Source organism: Mustela erminea, chromosome 7 (genome assembly GCF_009829155.1).
Source record: "Mustela erminea isolate mMusErm1 chromosome 7, mMusErm1.Pri, whole genome shotgun sequence".
Classification (NCBI taxonomy): domain Eukaryota; kingdom Metazoa; phylum Chordata; class Mammalia; order Carnivora; family Mustelidae; genus Mustela; species Mustela erminea.
Window position 1 is genome coordinate 65478714 of NC_045620.1, and position 25197 is coordinate 65503910.

Genomic DNA, 25197 nt, shown 5'->3' on the forward strand with positions numbered 1-25197 from the left:
TCTTTAGTGTACAGTTACTGCTAATTAGAAACTAAACATCTGTAACCATGTCAGAGTTATTTGTATTTGAAAAGAAACATTTATATACAAGAGCCCAGTTCGGTAACATAAAATACACACTAACACATAGTGTGTGTGTTGGAGGGGTTGGGGACAGACAGATGGGGAAGCTTCCGACAAATGACTGGGCTGAGTGAGGTCATTTGCTAATTAAATCTCAAAGCATTTTCAGAGTATTTTCTTTTCTCTGTCAAGTGAAGTTTTCTCAATCTCCACCCCCACCCACCCACCATGAGCCAAAGCAAACATTTCAATGTATTTGCCAATTAAAGATTAAACATTTAATCATTTTAAAGGAAAAATAAGTAAAAAATGGGTGATTTGGCAGAACCTAGTCAAAGACCACTGGGAAATCTCTAGCTACCCACTGTAACATTAGCTCTCAGCATTTTACAGTACCATGTAAGGTAAGCTCTTCCCCCTCCGTAAAGTGTGTGGTGATTGACTTATCTCACAGACCTACACTTGTAGGAGGAGAAAAATGACACAGTGCTTGACTTACCACTCCCCATAATGAAATTGTTTGGCTCATTCCAAACAGAAATTGTATAGAAATTGTGCCTGTTCTTTTATTGTCATACTAAGATAAATGTCAGTGATACTCTGGGTATTAGAAACATTTCAGTCATAGGCTTTGTCCCTCCACATGCTAAACCTACCATGGCCCAGATCCTACCAGTAATTCTTTTTGGAATACTAAGTAATTTTGAAAACAAAGCAAGAGATTGTCTCTTTCTTTCACAGAGTCTACTATCTTCTAATCTTCCCCATCCTTGTCTCTGAGTGTAAGATATTTCTATGAGTTGAGTTACTTTTTAAATTGGGTAAAAGATCATGGAGCCTTGTGAGTTCTAGATAAGAACTTATTTAAGCCAAGACCTACCGTATTGGGCCTTCCCCTCAAATAACACTATCTCTGTGAAGGCTCTCAAGTGCACAGTTTCAACAAAATGGTTGTGGGCTCTCAGATTCTGAGTGTTTACAAAGTTAAGAGGCCCTTAGATGACCTGCCTTTCCAATGACCTCTGTAGAATCTCAAAATACCACTTGTCTCTGACTTTCACTGATTTAAGAACTGGCTTTTATTCAAGCTCTTTGGGTGTGAGTCATCCCAGAGGCTAGGATTCAGTGACTTAAGGGTCCAACTCTTGTTCTCTTGACAATAAGTTCAAGATCATATAGTCTGTCATTTGTGGCACTACCCAGTCTAGCCAGACCCATTTCTCAGCCTGAAGTTCCAGTGTTATTTCGGAGCCTCTGCTTTAGTCAGACCACATCTACCTGTCCCTTGAGCATTTTTACCCGTTCTTTATCTCACTGTTTCTGGCTGAAACAACTTCCTGGTTTCGGCCTTCTTAGAATTATGCTTGCTTTCCTGAGTTCTATCCTTCTCGATACCACGACCTACAGTCTTATCCTCACGTAGCCATAATATGACAATCACTTGCTTATCACTTTCCCAGAACGGTCTTGCGCTTTTGGTCATCTTCTCAAATGTACTGCTCATCTTGCCAACCAGAGTATAGGCTCCCTCACAATGACTGTTTTATTTCTCTTGGCACTTATCGTTTGTTCATTTTGAGTTCCCAACGAATAGTTGTTGATTGTTGAGGAGGAAGCTATTTTTGCTACTACCTGTTTATTGAATCATTCCCAGAGCCGATCTGCATTTATGCCTATGATAAAACCACAGATATTAATGGTATTTACGTGAAAAGGAAAATCACCTGAAGAGCTAACAATAACCCACACATACAATCATTGGCATAAGGGAAGTATAATAAAACACTGGGAACTCCTATCCCCCCATCTCAGCCGTCCCATCTGGAACTAGATAGAACATTAGCATATACAAAGGCACGAATGTGGAAATGAGTATTGAATGACCTTGTGTTTTTGTCTCCCCAGATGCGGTCACTCGCCTGTCTACCGGTCCCGTGAAATGGCAGCTCGTGCCTTGGTCCCGTTTGTTATGGTATATGAAATCCCTGCTACCATCCAAACTCTGTTGGCCCAACTCCCCAACAACACTGACCAGTGTTTCCGGCAGAACCATATTCATGGGACACTTCTCCAGGTAAATACAGTTACTCTGTGTCAAACAGCACAGGATAAAGTTTGATTTCTCATGTACTATTAGCAGGTTAAGATTTGATACACAAGCTTTTTTTTTTTTTTTTTTTAAATTAACATATAATGTATTATTAGCCCCATGGGTACAGGTCTGTGAATCACCAGGTTTACACTTCATAGCACTCACCATAGCACATACCTTTCCCAATGTCCATCACCCAAGATACACAAGCTTTTAACTTTATCTGTAGAACTTTTTTCTATTGCTGAAAGAAAAGGTATTTCCTAGGTTTTTTGTTTTTGTTTTTGTTTTTCATTAAAAAACATTTAAGTGCAGCATCACACTGTGATTCAGTCAGATCGTCTTTTGCAATAAATCCTGTTTTACATAGCAAGCTTTCCCATTCGGACTTACCTCTCTGAACCACTTAGAGTTTTGTCTTTTCCATCAAGTGCCTGCAGAACGTTCTGGGCCACTCCCTGTTCAGGGTGAAGCTGTGGGCATTCCTTGAAAGAGAAGTTAGTACAAGACACAGAAGGAGAGTTATACACATCACCGGGAATTTCCCCGGCAGTGTAACACCATAGCACATGGAAAGGTCAATCCCCACTTTTCCGTTTTCTCTGTGCTACAAGAAAGACTTTCTATTTTTAATAAATATACAAATATATTTATCACTTTTAACATTTCCTCTAGAAAGGACTAAAGTACAACAAATGAATGAGAAATAGACTTCTTACTGAAATTGTTTTTTTTTTTTTTAAGATTTTATTTATTTATTTGACAGAGATCACAAGTAGACAGAAAGGCAGGCAGAGAGAGAGGAGGAAGCAGGCTCCTCGCTGAGCATAGACCCCGGTGTGGGGCTCGATCCCAGGACCCTGGGATCATGGCCAAAGCCAAAGGCAGAGGCCCCAACCCACTGAGCCACCCAGGCACCCCTGAAATTGTCTATCTTAAGCCCTACCTCTTACCTAGGAAACAGATGGTACTGGTGAGATCTGCTCACGTGTCTGCCGGGGTCACTCATGGTGGGTTGGCATTGGAGGGGGATTTAAGTATCAAATCTTGTGCCTGGTTTGTGAGCAGAGTTGAGAGATGGCCTTGGGATCTCAATATATGCTCTAAGCTTGAGGTCTGCACTGCCGACACGAGAGGCTAGAGTGATTCAGAGTATGGGACTCTGGAACCAGACAGGCTTGGCATCCATCTCTGATCTACTACTCACTGCCTACACTTCTGTCTCTTCATTGTTTTTATTAAGTTTTTAAATTTTAATTACAGTATAGTTAACCTATAATGTTGTGTCTTCATTTTTGAAATAAGGATAATAGTAATGTATACCTGTTAGGGATTTTGTGAAGATTAAATGAACTAATGCATATCAAGTGCATAGAATAGCACCAGGTACATAATATGGTATATAGTTACTTTTGTTATTATTATCCTAGCTTTAGTGAGCGTGTTCTATAATGGACACTAATATTTTTAGTAACTGATTCCCTCTAGGTGAGAATGAATGCAAGAGAGACCTATCTTCTTGCCTTCCTTCCTTCCTTGGTCACTGTATATATTCAGCCAGTAATTGTGGAATGCCTCCATCATACTGCTGTGTCTGTCAGAACAGTTGTTGCATTAAAGGAGTCAAAGGCCAAAAAAAGGCCTGAACTTGGGCAATCACAGTGTAGCATGCACACGGCAAGGCCATCTGACTCATTTTGGGGAAGCCAAGGAAAGTGTCCCAGAGAAAGCAACATCTAAATAAAGAGCAGAAAAAAACTAGCCAGGCCGAAGAGGGAGGGGGAATCCTTCTGCAGAGAGAATAGCACATGGCAAGGCTCAGGGTGGGTGAGAAGTTGACCCACCTGGGAACTGCTTGCTTCAGTGGGACCAAGTTCCGGATTGGCTGGTCTTGCACTGGTCTCAGGGCCTCTTTAACCACAGGCAAGTTATTGAAGATTCCAAAGAGCTTTTGTCTACCGATACTTAACTAGACTCTAAAACAGAAAATCTTACAGCACAAGAACTCACAAGCACACATTCCATTAGTCATGATTAGAGTGATGACATAATCACACACCTTGTGGCCCCAGCAGACTCCACTGTGTACTGCACGAGAAGGAGTGGCCTAGTGGTGTTTTGGAAAGAGTTTGATCTTGCAGATCTGAAAAGAGCGTGGTGACCCCCAAGGGCCCCAGGGCAGACCCTCTGGTCTGTGTTGTATACACTGTGGGCCTTTGGTGGTCTCTTCGGGGAAGACCCTCAGGCACTCGCCTCTCTTGGTCCTTAGTATATCTCAGTGATGAAGAGGAGACGGGGTGGTATTATCTTGGTTTTAAACATGGGATCCTGAGGCACATACAAGTTAGGTGACTTGATTCTGTCCAGTTCTGGTGCTTTGAAGGTTAGGAGCTGGTGGTAATGAGTAACAAAGAACAGGCTTTTCAAAGATGTCTAGATTCTGCAGCTGAGTTAGAAGGGGGCTCAGATTGTCAAGGAAGGAGTGGGGATCAGCCAGCAGATTTTCTTCCCTGCAGATCAACGCTTGGCTAAATTTTGTCAGAAGCGGTAAGGCTGGAATTGCTTCTTTGGCTGTCTTGCCACTTGTACAAATGGGCCTCCCAGCCTGGTTTCCACACGCAGCCCTAACAGGTCAGGCCTTTGTCTCACCAGTCTGCCCGGCAACAAAGCATGGTCTTCTGCTCTGTCTCTGGGCTGCCTCTGATATCTCAAATTGACTTTCCTGGGACCCGAAGTGCAAAACTCCCCAGAAAGGTAAAAGCCCTGTAACTCCAGATTGGTTGTGGCTGTTGCTTTTGTTCCTGAGTGTTGGGAGGTGAAGGGCTTGTTGAAAACAGAACAGAACAATATGGGCGTTGGGTTTTAGGTGTCATGTTCATGTTTGTCAAACAGATTCCTGTCTTTACCAAGATTGGTCTGTACCCTGGGTGAAAAAAGGAAGTCAAAGGCATGTGAAAACCCTTCTGTCGTGTCCCATTTCGGTGTCTCGTCTGTGTCGTAATAGTTCGGTTTCACTCTGTTGTTCTTTGTGAGGAAAGCTTAAGGGGTTAAGATGGGGAGGGCTTTTTTTCTCTTTCCTTTCTACAGCTTTTGGATTCCTTCTCCACATAAAGCCACCTTTGAAACCGATAAAAGGCTGCACCTGGAAAAGAGGTGTTAGGGATTGAAAGGCATGAGAATCTCCATGGGACTTTCAGAGCCAGCTAAATAAATATAAAATAGCCCCCCTCCCTTTTTTCTGAAAGGAGGAAATCATTTTGTGAAAGCAAGTTCTTTCATAGAACTTTTTCTTGAATTACACATTTTGGCTTCTTTGAAAAATATTTACATAAATATATCAAACCTCAGAGTATTTCTATAAGATACCTTGAAAATGAGAACTATACTGATCTCTGAATTTTCTGGAACGGTTGAAGCAAGACTCAAATTATAGGACATGCATCAAAAGAAGACATGTGGGAATCGGTTTCTTAATCATTTTAAAAACCAGAGGTTTCTAATTGCAATGCTGACAGGGATAGAAGTAACACACATGAGAAAAGGTGAGATTATGCAGCCCGTTGGTAAGAGCCAATGGTAAATGACATTAAATCTCCATAAAGGCTAGATAAGAGCCATGGACATTACGTCATTTGGGAACAACACTGGCTGGCAGGGCTACCCTGTCTTTTAAGTAGAATTAACCGTCTGTTTTTGTTGCCAAAATTCTTCACGTTGGGGCCTTAACATTATTACTAGGTTACTTATCACTCCTAAGAAATCATATTGGCATTCAAAAAGTTCTCTTATGTTGAGGAAGCATTTTGGTCAACAATTACAAGGCAAGATTTATTCTGATTCTAGGGTACTTAGCTCACATTTTGGTGTTTCATAAGGAAATAGAGACCATTTTAAATAGAAACTTGAATTTTGAGGGTTTTTTTCATTTTTTGTTTTACTTCTTTTTCTCATGATATAAACCTGTAAGAGGTGGTCCCTGCTGTTTCTTTACTGAAGCTCTTCTGTGAATAAAGAGGACAGTCAAGGTAATTTGGCTTCTATTGAAGCAGAAAAACCACTTTTGCATTTATGTGAAACTTCTAGGCAAAGGTATTCTTTTTTTCACCAGTTAATCCACATAATACCCACAGTTCTAAATATCCCTTTGCCGGTATTAAATTTTCTCAGGTTTTGCCAGCATCATCTGTTGAACACCTTGTTTAATTCTCTTACTTCTCCACCTCCTTCCCCTACTACCCAAATTTGGAGCCTTGATTTTTGTACTTGGAGAATCCTAAATCACTTTTCTGGCCATGAAGCTGAGTGGCGGTACTGCACACTTGGGTTGACAGGAAATATTAGCCGGCATGGATTTCAGACAGCCTAGGCCCACGCATTTGGTGAGTTTGCGATAAGAGAAGTAAAATTAACATTTTTGAGCACCTCCTGTAGAATGTAAATCACACATGTAAATTGCATGTGCGATTTCATTAAAACGCTCAGCAATCCTGCCAGGTGTTGAGAAATCACTCCTGATAGTTGATGTGAATAACAATTTTTTCTGCCTCGGGAAACCAGACAAAGAATCCCATCTCCACTCTGTTTTTAATCCCTTGTCGCTCAGTTCTGAAAACCTGATTCGATACTGGAAACAAAGTAAATCAGTGTTATAAAAACAGAGGGACAGAGGAAGTCAGTGAAGCCCTAAGGGGCTACAAGTAGTAAAAGACTTTCTGGGTTGTTTTTTTTTTTTTTAACATTTTATTTATTTATTTGACAGATATCACAAGTAGGCAGAGAGGCAGGCAGAGAGAGAGGAGGAAGCAGGCTCCCCTCGGAGCAGAGAGCCCGACGTGGGGCTCAATCCCAGGACCCTGGGATCATGACCAGAGCCGAAGGCAGAGGCTTTAACCACTGAGCCACCCAGGCGCCCCAAGACTTTCTGTTTTTTAGTGTAGTTGACACACAGTGTTGCATTAGTCTCAGGTGTACAACGTAGTGACTCACCAGCTCTACAGGTGATTGTATGCTCAGCACAAGCATAGCTCCCATCTGTCCCATTACGTCGCCATTAGGAAATTATTGTGTTCCCTGTGCTGTGTCTTTTATTCCCATGACTTCCTCATTCCATAACTGGAAGCCTGTACCTCCCACTCCCCTTCACCCATTGTGCCCATCTTTCCACCCCCTCCCCTCTGGCCGCAATCAGTCTCTGTATTTACGGGTCTGATTCTGCTTTTTATTTGTTTACTCATTTGTGGTTTTTGTTTTTTAGATTCCACTTACAGGTGAAATCATACGGCATTGCACCTTCCTTCTCTCCACTCATCTCTTTCTCATCATTTCTGTTTGGTCTCTCATTTAATATTCTGAACCTAAAAATACAGAATCCTCCATTGGGACCTATGTTGAAGCCAAGTTTGAAGTTGCCATACCTGCGTCATCCTTAGGGGTGTGACAAAACCTCTCAAACATGGACACCCACAGGAATTGTGGGCTCTGGGCCTGGGAGCTGCTGGGAACATGAAAAAGAGGTCAAGATTGCATTCAATTCAGCAGACTCAGACCCAGTTCTAGGTACAGGTGAAGACATGAGTTTGCCTTTAAGGCTCTTACCTCCCAGTCTGGGGAGCTGTGGGTTAGACGCCAAGTGAGCCAGCTGAACCCTCAGGGACCAGGGAGCATATGAATAACAGAAAAGAAGATGAGGCAAAAGATAGAGCTGCCAGATAGGGCATCAGGCATGAAAGGAAACGGAGACTAAGATAACAGTCTGTTTTAGTCTAGAATGTTCTGTGTCAGGCCTAGAGTTAGGATCTTTATGGGGTGGGAACAGCTGGGCTGGGCAGGACAGCAGGAGGACAAAATTAGAGGCAGGTCTTGGCATTACCTTTGTGGAAAAAAAAAAGCAGAAAACCAGGAAAGAAAGAAAGTCAGGTCAATTCAGCCAGCTACTTTTCTGAAGGAAAAATTTCTTCAAGTTCAGGAAAACAGGGATAAGACCAACCTTCCTTAACTCTCTGTGGCAGAGAGTAGTGGAAACAAAAAGAAAATCAATGATAGAGGTAGTCTTAAGTATAAATTCTGTTGGCATTTTCTTAATATCAGGAAATGAATGTTTTTAGAAAATGTATTTTTTACTAGGTGCTGCCCCAAAACTTAGAGTTGAATTTAAAAGAATGATCGATTCCATCTTTAAAAAAGTGACCATGTAAGACCACACCTTATGCTTGAGAAATTCTATCTTTTTCACATTTCTTACAAGTACAAAATTGTGAAACATAAAGTAGAATGCTCCAGCAGCCCAGAAATAGAACACTGCTTGATAGATTCCATTTGGTGACTTAAGGTTGGCCTACGTCCATTGTTTATTTTATACACAGAAAATAAAATTTCAGAATGGAAAGTAAAAACAAAAGCATGAAATTACGCTGATGTTGTAAGTTATAAATGGATTGCTGGTCAGTGTGCTTTTTTTCTGGACCGAGTCATAAAGAAAAGGCTCGCTCTGGTCACTAGAGAAAGATTCATTCTTTCTCTCTTCCCGAGGACTGGTGTTCATGTGAAGGGAGAAAAGTCTTAAGTTGCTAGGAAGGTCTCCAGTCCAAGAAGGGCTAAGGCAGCAATCCTCCAATGGTATGCTCGCGAATGTGCCAAGTGTTTATTGATTCCTTTAACTCTCAGCAAGTCTGAGTGGGGCTGAGCGGGGCTGGAAGCTCTAGGCAGTCACCTGCAGCTGGGAGCCGTGGCATCTGTTTGTCCCGGGGTGCCAAAGAAAGATTATTTTCTGTGTGTGCCTTGACGTGAAAGGGATTGGGAAGCACTTTAATTTAAAAAAAAAAAAAAAGGAAAGAAAGAGCTAAACCTTGTTAAATCTTACCTTTTGGCAATATATTCCTTTCTGGATCTAAGCCCAGAAAAGTCATTTTTAATTAAAATGCTACTTCTGAAGATGAATTAATCCTTTCCTTATACATATCGAAAGGCTTTTATTTGGTATGTGTTACTTAGGGAGCTTTCTCTGGGTGGAGGAGACAGCTTTTAGCTGCCAGGTCTGGAGCATTGACTGTAGTGCACTGTCACTGTCCCAGCCAAAAGTGCTACTGCTTTTTGTAGTGCTCTGTACTCCTGATATGCAGAATTTTTAGATTTATCTGAAGATGTGACCCCAGGCTTTTGTCACTGTTTGGGATTACAGTGGGGGAAGTAATAATGAAAAGAATATATATACACACACACGCATGTGCCAGTTACTGAGTCCATATATAGTGTGTGTGTGAGTGTGTGTGTGTGTGTGTGTGTGCGTGCACGCGCATATTTTGAGTGCCTGTGGAGGCGCCTCTGAGTGATGGGTATTATACCCATTGTACTAATGAGAAAACTGAGGGCAGGAAGGGTTTGACTAAACCCTTTAGTAAAGCTATGCAGGGATAATTTAGCAAAAGCACATCTGGGATTCAAAGCTTTCAAGCTTGTGTGGTTAACTGCCATGTTCTACCACTTCTCCAGATGAGAGAAGGAACATTCTAAGGCTAAACTGACACTCTCTGAGGCCTTCAAGGTGTGGAATGAAATGGAAGTTGACATCGTCTACTTATTTGTGTATTCTGCTGACTGAGTACCAACCACATGCCAAACACTGTTCTAGATACTCGGAATACATCAGGGAACAAAGGAGACAGATCCTTGCTCGCAAAGATCTCTCCTCACAGACCTTGCATGCAGGAGGTAGGGAGACAGACCAAAGAGTAAATGATATTATAATAGAATTTATTCTAATTTGTTATGGTAAATTATATCATTTATTAGAAGGTAATAACTAATATGGACAAAAAGAACAAGCAGAGTAGGATAAAGTGAATCAGGAGGTGATTAGAGAGGAATGCAGATGGCACTATTAAATGAGGTGTCAGAATAGTCATTGTTGAAAAGGTAACATTTGAGCAAATCCCATTAAGAGACAAGGAAAACCTTTTTTTTTTTTTAAAGTAAAACATAAACCTCTTTTCTCCTGAAACTAGATTTGTTACACATGTCTGTACATTCAAGATTACCTTTAACTCTAAGGACATGCTAACAGAGGAGGCAGGAGTAGTGAATAAACAAGGCCAGGAAGGATGCTTTTACTTTAGAAACTAGAATGTTCTATGAAGTCTCCATGCTATACAAGCAGATTACTGGGGACTGTGGGAAGTCATTTCCCAATATAAGCCAGTCAGTCTATCTTGGATCCCATGAGCTTAGGTAAAGAGGAAAGCATCTAATCGTATCTCCTGTTTTCCAGGATGATCTTTTCTGTAACTCTCTGGACTTGGGCCTTAGAGATGTGCAGTAAACAGAGAGAATGTGTACTTGTTCTTTTATTTAGCAAACACTGAGTGCTAATTAAGAGCATAAGAGTATGCCAGATGCCATGGAAGATACAAAGAAAAGGTAATGTGGAGCACATTCTTTACCCTCAAGAGGCTTATAAGCTGAGGCGGAGAACAAGCCATCCACACCACAAACAACTACACAAAAATGCATGGCCATGGTGTGGGCCCAGCACGTGGCTGAGAGCACACAGCCGAGAGGAGAACTCAGAGAAACCTCGTGGGGATATTGGGTCTGGGATAAACCTTTAAAGAATTTTCTCTTGTTGGCATAGGGACTTGTCGTGAGCCACAGCTCAGAGGGGTGTCATGCTGAAGGTGTCTGCGGGCGACAGCGGGTAAGCCTGTCAGGCCTGGAGCATGTTGGAGAGGTGGGCACAGGTCAGCCCTCAGAGCCCACTAACGCCAGGCCAAGCCATCTGCATGGTGTCGGGCCATGGCCTGTGTCAGGCCATGGCCTTCAAAGTGAGGTGTGCAAGATGGTAATGTGTGTGGAAGAATAGTTTGGCACGTTATCTGTCTCTCTCATCCTTTCCACTGCTTTTGTATATCAGATGTATAGTAATGTACATATCAATAGGGTAGTATGTAATTTCCAAAGAAGTAAGTATGTAAAAGCTGCATGCATATGCTCGAAGAGGTTATACCACATAAGCGGGGAACATGGCCTCTGGAACCAGTTTGTCACCACATAGATCCTAGCCCTGCTGCTTGCTAGCTGTGTTGTTTCAGGTAAGTTGATTTCTGTGCCTCCACATCCGCCTCAGTAAATGGGAAGATACCACTTTCTCATGGGTTAGTTGTGGGGGGGTTAAATGAATTCAGACATGAGCGGTGCTCGCCATGGTCTCTGGCGTATGGTAGGCGGTTGGTGAATGTTAGCTGTCGCGGTTCCTGCTTGCTGCTGCTGCTGCTGCTGTCACCACCGTCAAAGCTGGCCCCAGAAGGGGTCGATGAACCCAAAACGCAAAGACTGTTGTTGAAGATGGTGAGGGAAAGATTTTGCCCTCAGAAAAGCTGTGTTTGAGAAAAATGAGTGTTGTACATTGAACTAATGTCGTTAACAAGGTGAGGATTCCTGCTGATATGTGAGCGTGTACATAGGAGAGAAGGTAAGTTGATTTTCAGCAGCCTTGATTGTGTTCTCATGCTTCACAGAGAGCTTCCTTGGGCCTGTCAGTGTGCCCTACCTATCTGTAGGTCAGATTAAATAAGAGCTAAGATTAGTTCGGATTTTTAAGGGTCAAGTTCCTGCCTATCGAGTTGTTATTCCTTGCACCTGTTTTGTTTTGAATTACAGCCCCTCTCTCAGACCCCATCACAAACCTGATGAGTCAGGAAGGGAGCACCATCACACTGTCCCAGACAAAGGAGGCTTTCCCCACTCACAGGGGGAAATTGAAGTTCATAAAGTGAAAAGCGGATATAGGATCCTCCTAGATAGGTTAATTGAGTACTTTTCTAAGTTCATTTTTCATCTCGGAAGACGCAGTTTCCATCCTCACCTAGCATTAGAGTTGGGGACTTTTTATGACTAAAGAGAATTCTGAACGTACTTTAAAAAACACAATGTGACAAAACATCACACGGTGGACCCACCACCAGGTGTCTGTCATTTCCCAGAATCCCTATAAAATATCTGATGGTACGTGATCCTGTTACGTGCTGTGACTTGCTTGGTAGATCTCCGTCCCATGAAAGTAGCATCATTTGTTGTTTGCTTGCAGCTGTGCTGATCAAATAGGAATACCTTATTGCTTTTATCGGGGAAGCCTTTTCAAGATTGCAGAGCACATGTGCTTGTGGCATCGCCCTGGGACTTATTTAGAGCACCTAGCACGCTTTAGCTACTGAGGACTGAGCTGGCTGTTTCAAAGCACTGTGGTTGACTATAGCCAGTTTGGCAGCTGCCCAAGAAGGCTGAAGTAAAATCAGCTCATGGGCCTAAAGGAAAGTATAAATAAGTAATAAAACTCTTTCTATTTTAAGCCATATTATTGTTCATGACATTCTTCTGTTTCTCTGCACTGCATACCTCTATCCTCTCTACCCTGTCCTTCTGTGGCAGGTCTCTCGACCTCAGCCTGGTAATTCTTCGTTGAGAGGACTGTGCCGTGCATTGTCATATGTATGGTAGCATCTCCCCAGTAGCTCGCCTGGAGTACCCACCCTCCCAGCTATGACAGCAAAAGTGTCTGCAGACATTTCCGCCTGTCCCCTGGAGGGAGCAGAATCGTCCATGGTTGAGAACCTTCTTTGCATGGTACCTGTGGATTTTCGCCATCATTCTGAGTGGACATGGTGTGCTATAGCTCCTTTAAATACCAGTGGCCACGGAAGAAACCATTCCTGACCCGTGAACAAATTGTGGGTCCCTAGACTGCAGTGAGCTGTGCGTGGGAATAAGAGAAGAGGAGGGGCAACATAAAACTCAGGCTAGAAATCTCAAAGGAAGCACCTTTCTTCTCTTGGTCTCTCTTTCTCTCTGCTAGAAAAGGGTTATTAATGTGTAAGCCAACTCGCTTTCAGGTCCTAGCTTTGTATGGTTTGTTTCTTGTCCCTTTCCCAACCTGCCTCTGATCCACTTGCATAATGTGGAGTTGAAACTTATTTCTGCCCTCCCCAAACTCAAGGAGCATAATGAACTTCTAGGTTCTATTTACATAGGGGAGCCTTGGAAAATAACACATAATTAGAATTTTCTCACTTCTGTTTTTTTGAAATGCTGGTGAATTTTTACTACTGAGTACACTGGCTGTCTGTTTCATTGATTCTCTCTCAGGCTGGAGGCAACAGACTGTGAGGAAAGATCTTCTCTAGGAACAGAGGTTCAGCTGAAAACTAAACCTAGAACATCAGAATTTTAATTTTGAGTTAAACATAAAGCTTTCTCCAGATCCGCAGATTCAGACCTTAAAAAGGAAGACTGGAGGATAAAAGTAGATGAGAATGCTAAAAATACAGTGATTCTATTCGCTTTATTTTCAGAAAGCTCTTAAAAATTGTGTGTGCCCCAGATGTGCAAATGAGTAGTAAATTTGTGACTTGACTGTCAAAAATGTTACAATATATAAAAAATAAGAATTTTTTAAAACACATCCTTAATACCTCTTTTAGAAATTCTTAAAGAATTCTTATGTGTGCTTTTTTTTTGTCTAAAAGGATGGCTACAGGGGTACCTGGGTGGCTCAGTCGGTTAAGTGTCTGACTCCTGATTTCAGCTGGAGTCGTGATTTCATGGTGGTGGGATTGAGCCCTTGGTCACACTCCATGCTGGGCATGGAGCCTGCTTAAGATTCTCTTTGTCCCTCTCCTTCTGCTCCCCCAACCCCTCTTTTAAAAAATAAATAAATAAATAAAAGGATAGCTATAGCTATTAAAATGAAGCCTTACTTTCTGTTATTATTAAAAAGCAGTGTTTGAAAAAAATAAGCAAATTAAATCTTAATTGAATTTCTCGTGTTAATGTTAATAACAAGAATTTTCTGTGCCTTCTCGTCACATCAAGGGAATGTGAATGTTCTGAATGTTTTGGTAAATCTTTTTTATTTTTTTTCTTCTGATGTTTGCATGGTTAATTTATCAGTCACCCTATTAATAAGTTAATTATACATCTTGACATCAAAATATAAAGAATTAGTAAGAGTACTGAACCAAGCTAATGATACTACTTAGAGCAAACATAGGGGCAGAGGTATTCTTTTCCCCATTTTATTAAGAAACCCTTTCACCACATGTTTCCATTGAAATACACATTCACTGACCTCCATTTCCCATATGTCTATGACTCTGGAAAGCTACCTTTGGATAATGAATTCCAGCAAAGTTATCCATAAGCGTTTTTCCTGTCTAAATTGGTAAGAAGAAAAAATTAATCCATCTTTTGTATACTTCTTTTTTTTCAGCTTTATTAAGATACAATTGGCATATATAACATTAAGTTTGTGTGCAATGTAGTAGTTTGATGTATGTATATATTGCGAAATAATTACCATATTAAGGTTAGTTAGCACATCTGTCACCTTGATTACCATTTTGTTTTTGTGGCAAGAACTTTTAAGATCTACTCTGTTAGCAACTTTTAAATATACAGTGCAATACTCTATATTTATTGTATTGTTAAGTATAGTCACCATGCTCTTACATCTCCAGGCCATATGCATATTATAACTAAAAGTTCCTGCCCTTTGACCACCTTTACCTACTCCCCCCTCTCCTGCAACCACTACTCTGCTTTCTCTTTCTGTGAGTTTGGTTTATTTTTAGAGTCCATGTGTAATGGAGGTAATCCCGTATTTGCCTTTCCCTGTCTGAGTTATCGTACTTAGCTTAATGCCCTCAGGGTCCATCCATGTTGTCGCAAATGGCAGAGTTGACTTCTTCTTAGGGGCTAAAGAATATGCATGTATGTGTGCGGACATGTGTATATGGCACATTCTCTTTACCCATTCATCCATCAGCGGACACTTAAGTTGTTATGGAAATAGTCTTGGCTATTGTAAATAATTCTGCAGTCCACGAGAGTGCAGATATGTCTTAAAGATAGTGATTGTATTTTTTTCAGATATGTTCCCAGAAGTGGAATTTCTAGATCATATATAGTTCTATTTTTAATTTTAATTTAATAAAGTAATCTCGACACCCAGCATAGGGCTTGAATTCACAGGCCCGAGATCAAGAGGTTGCACATTCTACCGACTAGCTAGCCAGGCTTATTTTTAATTTTTTGAGGCAGCTCCATAGTGTTTTCCATAGTGGCTGCACCAATTTACATTCCTACCATCAGTGCACAAGGCTTCCCTTTTCTTCAAATTCTCATGGGCACTTTGTTATCTTTTTGATAACAGCCATCCTGACAAGTGTGAAGATACTATCTGATTGTGGTTTTTGATTTGCATTTCCTCTGTAATTGGCAATGTAGAACACCTTTTCATGTACCTGTTGGTCATTTGAATGTCTTCTTTGGAGAAAATGTTCACTGAACTCCTTTGCCCATTTTTCAATTGGATTATTTGTTTGTTCATTGTTTTGTTGGGGATTTTTTGTTTCGAGGGCTTTTTTTTTTTTTTTTTTTTTTTTTTTTTTTGCTATTGAATTGTATGCGTTCCTTATATATTTTGGATATTAACCCCTAGTCAGATATGTGGTTTGCAATTATTTTCTCCCATTACATTTTTTTGATTGTATCCTTTGCTGCGAAGAGCTTTTTAATTTGATGTAGTCCCACTGGTTTATTTTTCCTTTGGTTGCTTGAACCTTTGTCGTATCCGTAAAACATAGCTGAGATCAGTGTCAAGAAGCTTATTCTCCTAGGAGTTTTATGGTTTCAGGTCTTATGTTTAAGCCTTTAATACGTTTTGAGTTCATTTTCGTGAGTGGTATAAGATAGGGATCTATTTTCATTCTTTTGCATGTTCAAATTCAGTTTTCACAGCACCATTTATTGAATAGAACATCTTTTCTCCATTAAGTACTCATGGCTTCCTTTTTTAAATATGCATGGGTTTATTTCTGGGCTCTTCAGTCTGTTCTATTGATCTGTGTGTCTGTTTTTAATGTCAGTACTATACTGGTTTGATTACAGTAGCTTTGTAATATAGTTTTACATCAGGAAGTGTGATATCTACAGTTTTTCTTTTTCAGGATTGCTTTGTTTGGGGTCTTTTGTGACACTACAATTTTAGGATTATTTTTTCTATTTCTATAAAAAATACCATTAGAATCTTGAGGGATTATGTTGAATCTATAGAGATGGCTTTGGGTTTTTAACAATATTAATTAATTAATGACTTTTAATAATACCATTTCTTCCAGTCTATGAACACAGGGTATCTTTCCATCTGTTTGTGTCATCTTCAGTTTCTTTCATCAGTGCCTTACAGTTTTCAGTGTACAGGCCTTTCATCTCCTCAGTTAAGTTTATTCTTAAGTATTTTATTGTTTTTGATGCTATTGTAAAGAGGGTTGTTTTCTTTTTTTCTTTTTCAGATAATTCATTGTTAGAGGATAGAAATTCAACCAATTTTTGTATCTTGATTTTGTGTCTTGAAACTTGAGTGGATTCATTTAAGTTTTAATAGTTTTTTAGCAAAATCCTTAGGATTGTCTATCTATAAGATCATGTCATCTGCAAATAGGCACAATTTTACTTCTTTTCCAATTCAGATGCCTTTTGTTTCTTTTTCTTTTTTTTTTCTTTTTTTTTTTTTTAAAGATTTTATTTATTTATTGGACAGACAGAGATCACAAGTAGGCAGAGAAGCAGGCAGAGAGAGAGGAGGAAGCAGGCTCCCCGTTGAGCAAAGAGCCTGATGCCGGGCTTGATCCCAGGACCCTGAGATCATGACCTGAGCTGAAGGCAGAGGCTTAACCCACTGAGCCACCCAGGTGCCCCTTGTTTCTTTTTCTTGTCTGATTGCTCTGCCTAGTACTTTTAGTACTATGTTGAATAGGAGTGCTAAGTTGGCACCCCTATCTTACTTCTAATTCTAAGGGAAAAGCTTTCAACCTTTTACTCTAAGTATAATATTAGCTATGGGCTTGTCATATATGGGCTTTATAATGTTGAGATATGGTCATTCTGTATCCAGTTCGTTGAGCATTTTTGTCATGAATGGATGTTGAATTTTGTCAGATTTTTTTCTATGTCTGTCAAGGAGATCATATGATTTTTATCACCCATTCTATTAATGTGATGTATCTTGTTGATGATGTGCACATATTGAGCCATCCTTGCATCTGAGGGATGAATCCCACTTGATTATGGTGTAAATCTTCTTTTTTTTTTTAAGATTTTATTTGTTTATTTTGACAGAGATCACAAGTAGGCAGAGAGGCAGGCAGAGAGAGAGAGAAAAAGAGAGAGAGAGAGAGAAGGAAGCAGGCTTCCTGCTGAGGAGAGAGCCCGATGTGGGGCTCCATCTCAGGACCCTGGGATCATGACCCGAGCTGAGGGCAGAGGCTTTAAGCCACTGAGCCACCCAGGCGCCCCAGGTGTAAATCTTCTTAATGTGCTGTTGAATTTGGCTTGTTAGTATTTTGTTAAATAGTTTTACATCTATATAAGGGATATTGACCTGTAGTGTTCTTGTAGTGTTCTTATCTGGCTTTGGTATCAAAGTAGTGCTGGCCTTGTAAAATGAGTTTGGGAGTGTTTCCTCCTCTTCGATTTTTAGGAAGAGTTGGAAGGATTGGCATTAATTCTTTTTTTTAAATGTTTGGTAGAATTTACCAGTGAAACAATCTGTCCTGGGCTTTTCTTTGTTGGGTTGGGAGGTTTTTGATCACTTATTCAATCTCCTTACTCATTATTACTGTTCTGAGTTCCTGCTTCCTGATTCGGTCTTGGTGGGTTTCTAGGCATGTTTCTAGGAATTTATCCATTTCTTCTAGGTTGTCCAGTTTGCTGCCATATAGTTGTAGCTAGAAATGCCTTTCTTATTTCTTTCCTGTGTTTATTCCTGTGTTCCACCAGATCCTCAGATAATGCAATGCATTTATTCAACAAAATCATGTATGCATCCAGCTCCTAGGGGAGTTCTGATCATTCTGACTTCCTGGCTACCCTGAACCCCCTCCTCCATGTCCCATACACAAGCCTTTGCTCTTAGACTATTAAGTTTAACCTTTGCTCTTTTGCTTCATTTGTCTTTCCTTTCCAAATTAGTAGTCCTTTTTAATGTAATAGTTATTTTTTTAAAACATTTTATTTATTTATTTGACAGACAGAGATCACAAGTAGGCAGAGAGGCCGGCAGAGAGAGAAGAGGAAGCAGACTCCCTACAGAGCAGAGAGCCCGATGTGGGACTCGATCCCAGGACCCTGGGATCATGACCTGAGCTGAAGACAGAGGCTTTAAACCACTGAGCCACCCAGGCGCCTCTAATGTAATAGTTATTGAGAGAGAAGGCTCTGGAGTTAAAACTATCTGGATTCATGTCCTGATTCCACTGACAGCTTAGATTTCTCAGCCTTTGTTTTGTTCTCTGTAAAATATAGAAACAAGTAGTTTTGGGGGGATAGTTTAAAAACCAAAAGTGAGATAAAATGGAGTGACTCTAATGCCCAGATCTTCTATCTCCAGGAGAGAGCAGGGAAGAATATTTTTTAGGCAAGAAGGGGGTCTTCTGAAACTGTTTTCTAAAGCCTCCTTAGTCATAGCCTCTGTATGCACTGAGTTCAGGGGTCCCTCTGTGCAAGGGTGAGTGAGTTCTCGGATCTTTCTTGAATTTAGTCTGCTGTAGGGAATTCCAAGCAAGTCTCAATCTCCATGTGTGTTATTTTTTGTTTGGGGTTTTTTGTTTTGTTTTGGTTTGGCTTTTGTTGTTGTTGTTGTTGTTGTTGGTTTTATTTTGGTTTTTTGTCTATTTAGCTAAATGAGGTAGACTATTGTCTTCCTGCTTTTTTTCTTTATTCCACTTTTTTTCTTAATTAGTGAAGGAGATGTATGTTATATACTTGAATTAATGGCACTCTGGAGCAGTTGTTAGGTATATACAGGTATCAGATTTTAATTCGTACCATGTTCATAACAATAGGTAATCCTCTGTTTTCTTTAGGATCTTGGTCAGTCTCCTATTTGAGATGCCTTGTTAATCTTAATAAAGTAAACTTTCTCATGAGGGGGATAGCTTTCATTAACTTTCTGAGAATTACATTTCCAAAAAAAGATCTAAAGTTGTGTAGTTATTTTTTTTATATCCAATGGATTTAACGGGTTTTTTAAATTGTGACTTTGAAAAATTTATGTGTCAGAAAATTCCATCACCTTTGTTAATCTTCAAAGAAATCAGTATAATTAACATCTTAAATGTGCTTTTTGACGTTTTTCTCCTTATTCACTACTTAAGCCTTTAAAAAGTATATTTATTTCACACAGATGGTAAGACAGGTTTTACTTGTAAGTTTAAGTCAGTTTATAGCAGAGAGACTTTATGCTTTTCCTTTCTTCTACTACAGGATATATAGTAATTTTTATATCTAACACATTGTTTCTGAACTGCAGTTTCTTGTTTTATAATTGATTTTTTTCAAGGATGTGAGACACTTCCTAATCCAGTTAGCAAGCTGTTCTTTTCATATTGAAAAACAATATTCATTGACCATTGATCAGTCTATTTGAGAGAAAATTCTGTCATCAGGTTTGATGTGTATTTAGAGAACAGAGATACAAGGCAGTCATTTGTTTTAAAATTTATGATTGAACATATGCTTGCGTGTGTGTGTGTGTATGCACTCAGAATTAAGATGCTAGAGACTCAGGTCCATGTTCTTCAAAGAAAACCCTGATAATAAATTACAGATGTCATATAATCCACGGCCACTGAATCAAGAGTTACCAGGTGGTAGATTTCTGAAGAAAATCAGTATCAGTGCCCTTCATTGTATAATGTCTAAGCAATGCCAAGGCTCTTGCTCAGGCTGGCACTCCTCCTCCAGACTCCACAGGCTTATTAGAGAAAGAAGGAGGACCATAGTGTTTTGCAAATGTGTCTTTAAGATTCACTTCTTCTATTGGGAATGAAATGTATGATTTACTTTGTTAATCTCCCTTTGCCCTAGCTTTTTCTTCTTTGTGGTTTCTCTAATGTTTGCTCCTTCTCTCTCCTGAAGAACAGCAGGATAGAGATGCTCAGCTCCCAGATGTCTGCCCATTTCAGAAGTCAAATCTCAGTTATCACTGCATCGGTCACAAGTCTAATCATTTCTAAATTCACACAGAGAAGGTAGAGGTGGCCTGTATGTGTGTTGGGGGGGTGGGTAGTGGAGGCCTAAAAACATCTGCAGTTTAATGTAAAACAGAAACAAGCAGGACACCAAAAAGTCCTCCTCAGAGTTGTCTTGAAATGAGTATGTTTCATTCTTTGGGTATAGGTTTGAGGACTGACACATTTTCATGTTACTTTTTCATCCCTGGTTGAACTTTGAAAGGTGGAGCAGGTTGCTGTGGAGTGGAATGAGCACTCAATCTTAGAGGTCAAGCCCAGGCTAGAGAGCCTTGTCGCTCAAGGGCAACACCAGACCAGCCACATGGATGTGGCCACGGCCCGACAGCCCAAATCAAAATCTGCATTTTCAAGAGTTCCCCAGTTCAACTCATACGCTCATTAAAGTTTAAGAAGTACTAGTTGAAATAAGGGTTTTCCAGGATTTTGTAGTGGGCCTATAACCCAAAGTGTAAAATAATTATCCGTAACAAATAAATAAATGTGGGAGAAGAGACAAATCTCCCATGCAGAAGAATTCCAGATAATTTCACGTAGCTGCTCGTCTCCCCACAAGCCCTTCTCCGGAAAGTGAGACTTCCCTTCCCTTCCCTCATCCCTTGAGTGTGGGCTGCACAAGGTGACTTGCTTCCACAGATGGTGGGGGAAGAGGGAGGTGAGAAAAATAATTCCACCATGGGGAAGTCTAGCAAATACCACCTCTGAGCTCTGTGATTAGCGTGACTTCAGCAGTGATAAGTCATGATGAGTTCGTGTAATGTACCCTAGTTATGATGCAGGGAGAATGGCATGTCACCTCTGTGGTCTTCCTCCCCAAAACCTGTAATCATTGTCTAACCCACAGGGGGCTGGGGGGGGCAAATTGAGGGACTTATTACAAAATATCTGATTGGTACTTCTTAAAACTATTAAGATCATCAAAAACAAGGAAAATTTTCATCTGAGAAGCTGCTACAGACCAGAGGAGACTAAAGAGATAGGATAATTAAATGTAATGTGGTAACCTGGATGGGATAGCTAAAACTAGTGAAATCTGAATAAAGTATGTGGAGTTCAGTTAACAGGAGTATACCACCTACTTCCTTAGTTGTGACAAATATATCATGGTAATGTAAGGTGGTAGCAATAGGGGAATTGTGTGAGGGATGGACTGGAATTTTGTTCCATCTAAAACCCACTGCTGGGGCACCTGGGTGGTCAAGTTGGTTAAGTGTTTGCCTTCAGCTTCGGTCATGATGTCGGGGCCCTGCATCAGGCTCTCTGCTTTTCTTCCTCTTCCACTCCCCCTGCTTGTGCTCACTCTCTCTCTCTCTCACACACACACACATAAATAAAATCTTTAAAAAATAAAAATAAATAAAACTCACTGTAGTACATCCACTTTCTAGTGCTCTCCATTGGAAGAGCAGCTTTTCTCATAGAATACAGTGATGGGTAGAGGTAAGCATGCTGTGTCCTCTAGATCGCCAGAGCCTCTGTGCTGGATGTCAATAATTACTGACATCGGGCTTCATTCTAGTGTGTTACTCGGGCCTTGGTCAGAACCCTTACTGTTGACTCCGAGCAGTGTTAGTTATTTTGCTTCTAAGTGGGGTAGAATTAGGCTTCATTCATTTAACACGCGGCCTTCAGTGACTGAGACTGCATGTTTAGAGTATGGATCTTTGTCATTGACTTGGGGGCATCCTCGTAAATCCCTAGCACCAAATTCATTTTGGGGAAAGGGACATTAGTCTATGTGCATTCATTCAGCTGTAGAATCCTAGAGAACACTGAAAATGAACTGAGCTAATTGGAGACAGATTTTGAAGATGAGGTGGCTTTCATTTAAAAAAAAAAAAAAGTTGGCTCAACTGTTTCAGGTGCGTGTAGAACACAAACCATCATCAGAAGGATCTTTTTTAAACGGGGGACTCTTTAGGAGTATACACACCAGGGTCTGTGTCCTTGGCAGTCTAAACAGCAGGTCTGCGCTCCCTGAACGGTATCTTTACACACACCAAGTAAAGCGGAAGAGAGCCCCGCGGGTTGTGTTTCGAGTCCTCGGAGAGGACAGGCGGAGAGAAGGGCTGTTCTGTTTTCTGCAAGTACAACTTTAACCCTGCCGTCAACATTGGCTCTGGGGGAAGTTTCACAACGTCCCTCCAGCGTCAGGGGCCCTTTTCAGTCTGCAATGGCTTGCAGTTGGGTGGTGTTTCTCTTGTTGGGTTGTGAACACTGACACGGATTTCACAAAACTCTTGCAAAATGCTTTTGCTTGCTTGTGCTTTATTTCGTCCTTGTTCTTGGAGACCTTCCTGGCACAGGCCCTGTGCCGATTTTCCTCTGCTGTCTTACTGCCGTCAGCAGTTCTGTAACAGGATTAAAGGGATACCTCAATTCCCAAAAATAGACAGAAGTTCAAGAGGTTTACTGCCCAGCAGAGGGAAGTCAAAATAACCAGCATTATATTCTTTTGGCATACAGATTTCCAGTTTCCCACATTGGGACCTGGTACATAGAAAATGAAAACAGTTACATTTTCCTCAGTGTCAGATTCCGTTGACACTCACTCTATTCACTTTAACTCTTTCTCTCTCTCTCTCTTTCTCTCTTTTTAAGATTTATTTATTTGTCAGAGAGAGAGCGTACAAGCAGGGGGAACAGCAGGCAGAGGGAGAAACGGGCTCCCTCCTGAGCAAGGAGCCCGATATGGGACTTGATCCCAGGACTCTGGAATCATAACCCGAGCCCAAGGCAGACACTTAACCAACTGAGCCACTCAGGCGTCCCTTTAACTCTCTTCCCTATCGGAAAGAATGGGCTATATGGTGGATTCACCTTGGATGTCTTCCAGTGACTGAAGTACCAGGTGACCATGATAAGAGTATAAATAAGACACGGACCCCAGTGTGTTTACCATCTTAAAACTAAAAAGCATAAAGACAAGGTACTGTGTTTTCTTATAGATACTTCATTCCTGGTTGGTATAAACAGTTGTAATCTCATGTGGGTTTGTTGTTGTTGTTGTTGTTTGTTTGTTTGTATTAAGTAGGCTAGATGCCCAGCATAGAGCCCAACATGGTGCTTGAACTCATGACCCTGAGATCAAGAATCAGATGCTTAGCCAACTGAGCCCCCCAGGTGCCCCATGCGCTGTTTGTATTGCTTGGTTCTTAGAGTCTCATTGACATACTGGATTATTGTGTGGAGAGGGGATGGTATATGGAAGGAGGGTTGGGATCGAGGCAGACCTGGCTTAACATACTCCTCCATTTTCTAGATATTTGACCTAGGACAAATCACTTAAATTCTAAACTGAAGCTTAACCATTTGTTAAAATAATGGTATCACAGGCTCCTGGGTGGCTCAGTTGTTAAGTGTCTGCCTTTGGCTCAGGTCATAATCCCAGGGTTCTGGGATCGAGCCCTGCATCACCTCTCCGCTCAGTGGGAAACCTGCTTCTCCCTCTCTCCCTGCCCTGTTTGTATTTACTCTCTCACTGTCTCTCTCTGTCTCTGTCAAATAAATAAAATCTTAAAAATAATAATAATAATCATAACACATAATTTGCAAGGTCGGCATAAAGAATAGAGATGTTATAGGCACAAATTCCCAAATTGTCATAATGTAGTTTCTTAATAAATGGTGTCATTTATAACTCTAAGTTTAAAACTATGTTATGCAGATAACTTAATGTCACTGAGGAGAATAAAAAAATAAATGAAAAGCTATTGTACAGGGTTTTGTTTTTGTTTGAACGTTTGGTTTTATGGTCCCAGATTTATTTGTTGAAAAGTACATCTTATCTCTCCTGACAAAGAAACTGTCTTTGTCATATGCTAAATTTCAGTATGCAGCTGCTTTTATTTTCTAGATTTTTAGTCTGTTCCATTGAAAACTGTGTCCCCTTATACACCAGTTGCCCATAGTAGCCCTATATAACATGTCTTTTGTTTGTTGGAGACTAATTGCCATTCATTACTTGTTCAGTACCCTGCGAACTTTAAGTCAGCGTGTCTAATTCTCCCATCTTCCATTCTGTTGATTATTTGTATTTTTTGCTGGGATCACATTAGATTTATACACCCCCTTATTAACTATACATACATCTTTATTATGCTACTGTCCAGTTTCACAACGTGGTATGCCTTTCCATTCATTTGTCTTTTATGTTCCTCACTAGCATCATATTTTAAAGCTTTTTTTTCAAGTAGAGTTTATGTTCTATTTTTATATTTCTTATGATTGTTATCATGACTACTTCCCTTATGTTTTATCTTCTGACTTGTGCTCTTTTTATTTTTGAAAGTGACTAATTTCCACACATGCACTTTGTAATAATACTGTTTGGCATCACTTATATTGTACAGAGTCTGTGTCAAACACTGTTTTATGTACTTCATATATTTATTTATTAAATCCTCAGAACAGTCCTGGAAAGTGAGTGCTCCTTTACAATGAGAAACTGAAGCTCAGAGAAGTGAAGTAACTTACCCGGAGTCACAATGCTAGCAAGTGGCAGATAAAGGGTTTTTGAGAGCCCGCACCCCTATAAGTTCCAGACTAGACTGTACTCAGTCACCTAACCCTCATTTGTAATAACATCATTTGGAAGGCTCCTTTGTAATATCTTTTCTGTTGCCTCTCTTGAGTTTTCCCCAAAGATATTGGGGATAGTGATAGGACTGAGAATCACAGAGATGTCAGTTCTTTCTCCAAATTTAAACATGGCTTTAATGCATTCCAATAAAATTTTCACTTGACAGTGCAATTAAATTCATATGAAAGACCAAATAGTTAAGAGAATGGACAAAATCTTTTTTAATTGGGATTATATTGAATCTTTAGAGCAACCTAGGGGAGAATTGACACTGTTAAAGTATAATTTTCATGAAGGTAAAATCATCACTTGAAGGCAAGTATAAAATAAACATGTGTAAAATAAATTATTGAACCCATTAATTAATCAGGGGACAAGAAAGA

The 25197-nt window shown here is 40.4% G+C and overlaps 1 protein-coding gene and 1 long non-coding RNA gene across 10 annotated transcripts in view; one reads left to right on the plus strand and one right to left on the minus strand.

Annotated features, from left to right (window-relative positions):
• THADA (THADA armadillo repeat containing) overlaps positions 1-25197 on the plus strand; it is a 329048-nt gene that overhangs the window by 176989 nt on the left and 126862 nt on the right. For all 7 annotated transcript variants that reach the window (XR_004287706.1, XM_032351902.1, XM_032351903.1 and 4 more), the window contains one exon: positions 1969-2137. Coding sequence is in view for 6 of the 7 variants with exons in the window: in XM_032351902.1 (XP_032207793.1) it covers positions 1969-2137 (169 nt within the window). In the remaining variant the exon portion in view is untranslated. The remainder of the gene's footprint in view (positions 1-1968; positions 2138-25197) is intronic.
• Positions 311-7898, minus strand: LOC116595494. 3 transcript variants are annotated; one of them, XR_004287708.1, is made up of 5 exons: positions 7751-7898; positions 7570-7646; positions 4000-5297; positions 2549-2640; positions 311-1736 (listed from the first exon to the last, which is right to left on the minus strand). It is a non-coding gene; the product is annotated as an uncharacterized LOC116595494 (long non-coding RNA). The 3 variants fall into 3 exon arrangements; XR_004287709.1 differs by having other exon boundaries at positions 7570-7649; XR_004287707.1 differs by having other exon boundaries at positions 7570-7898.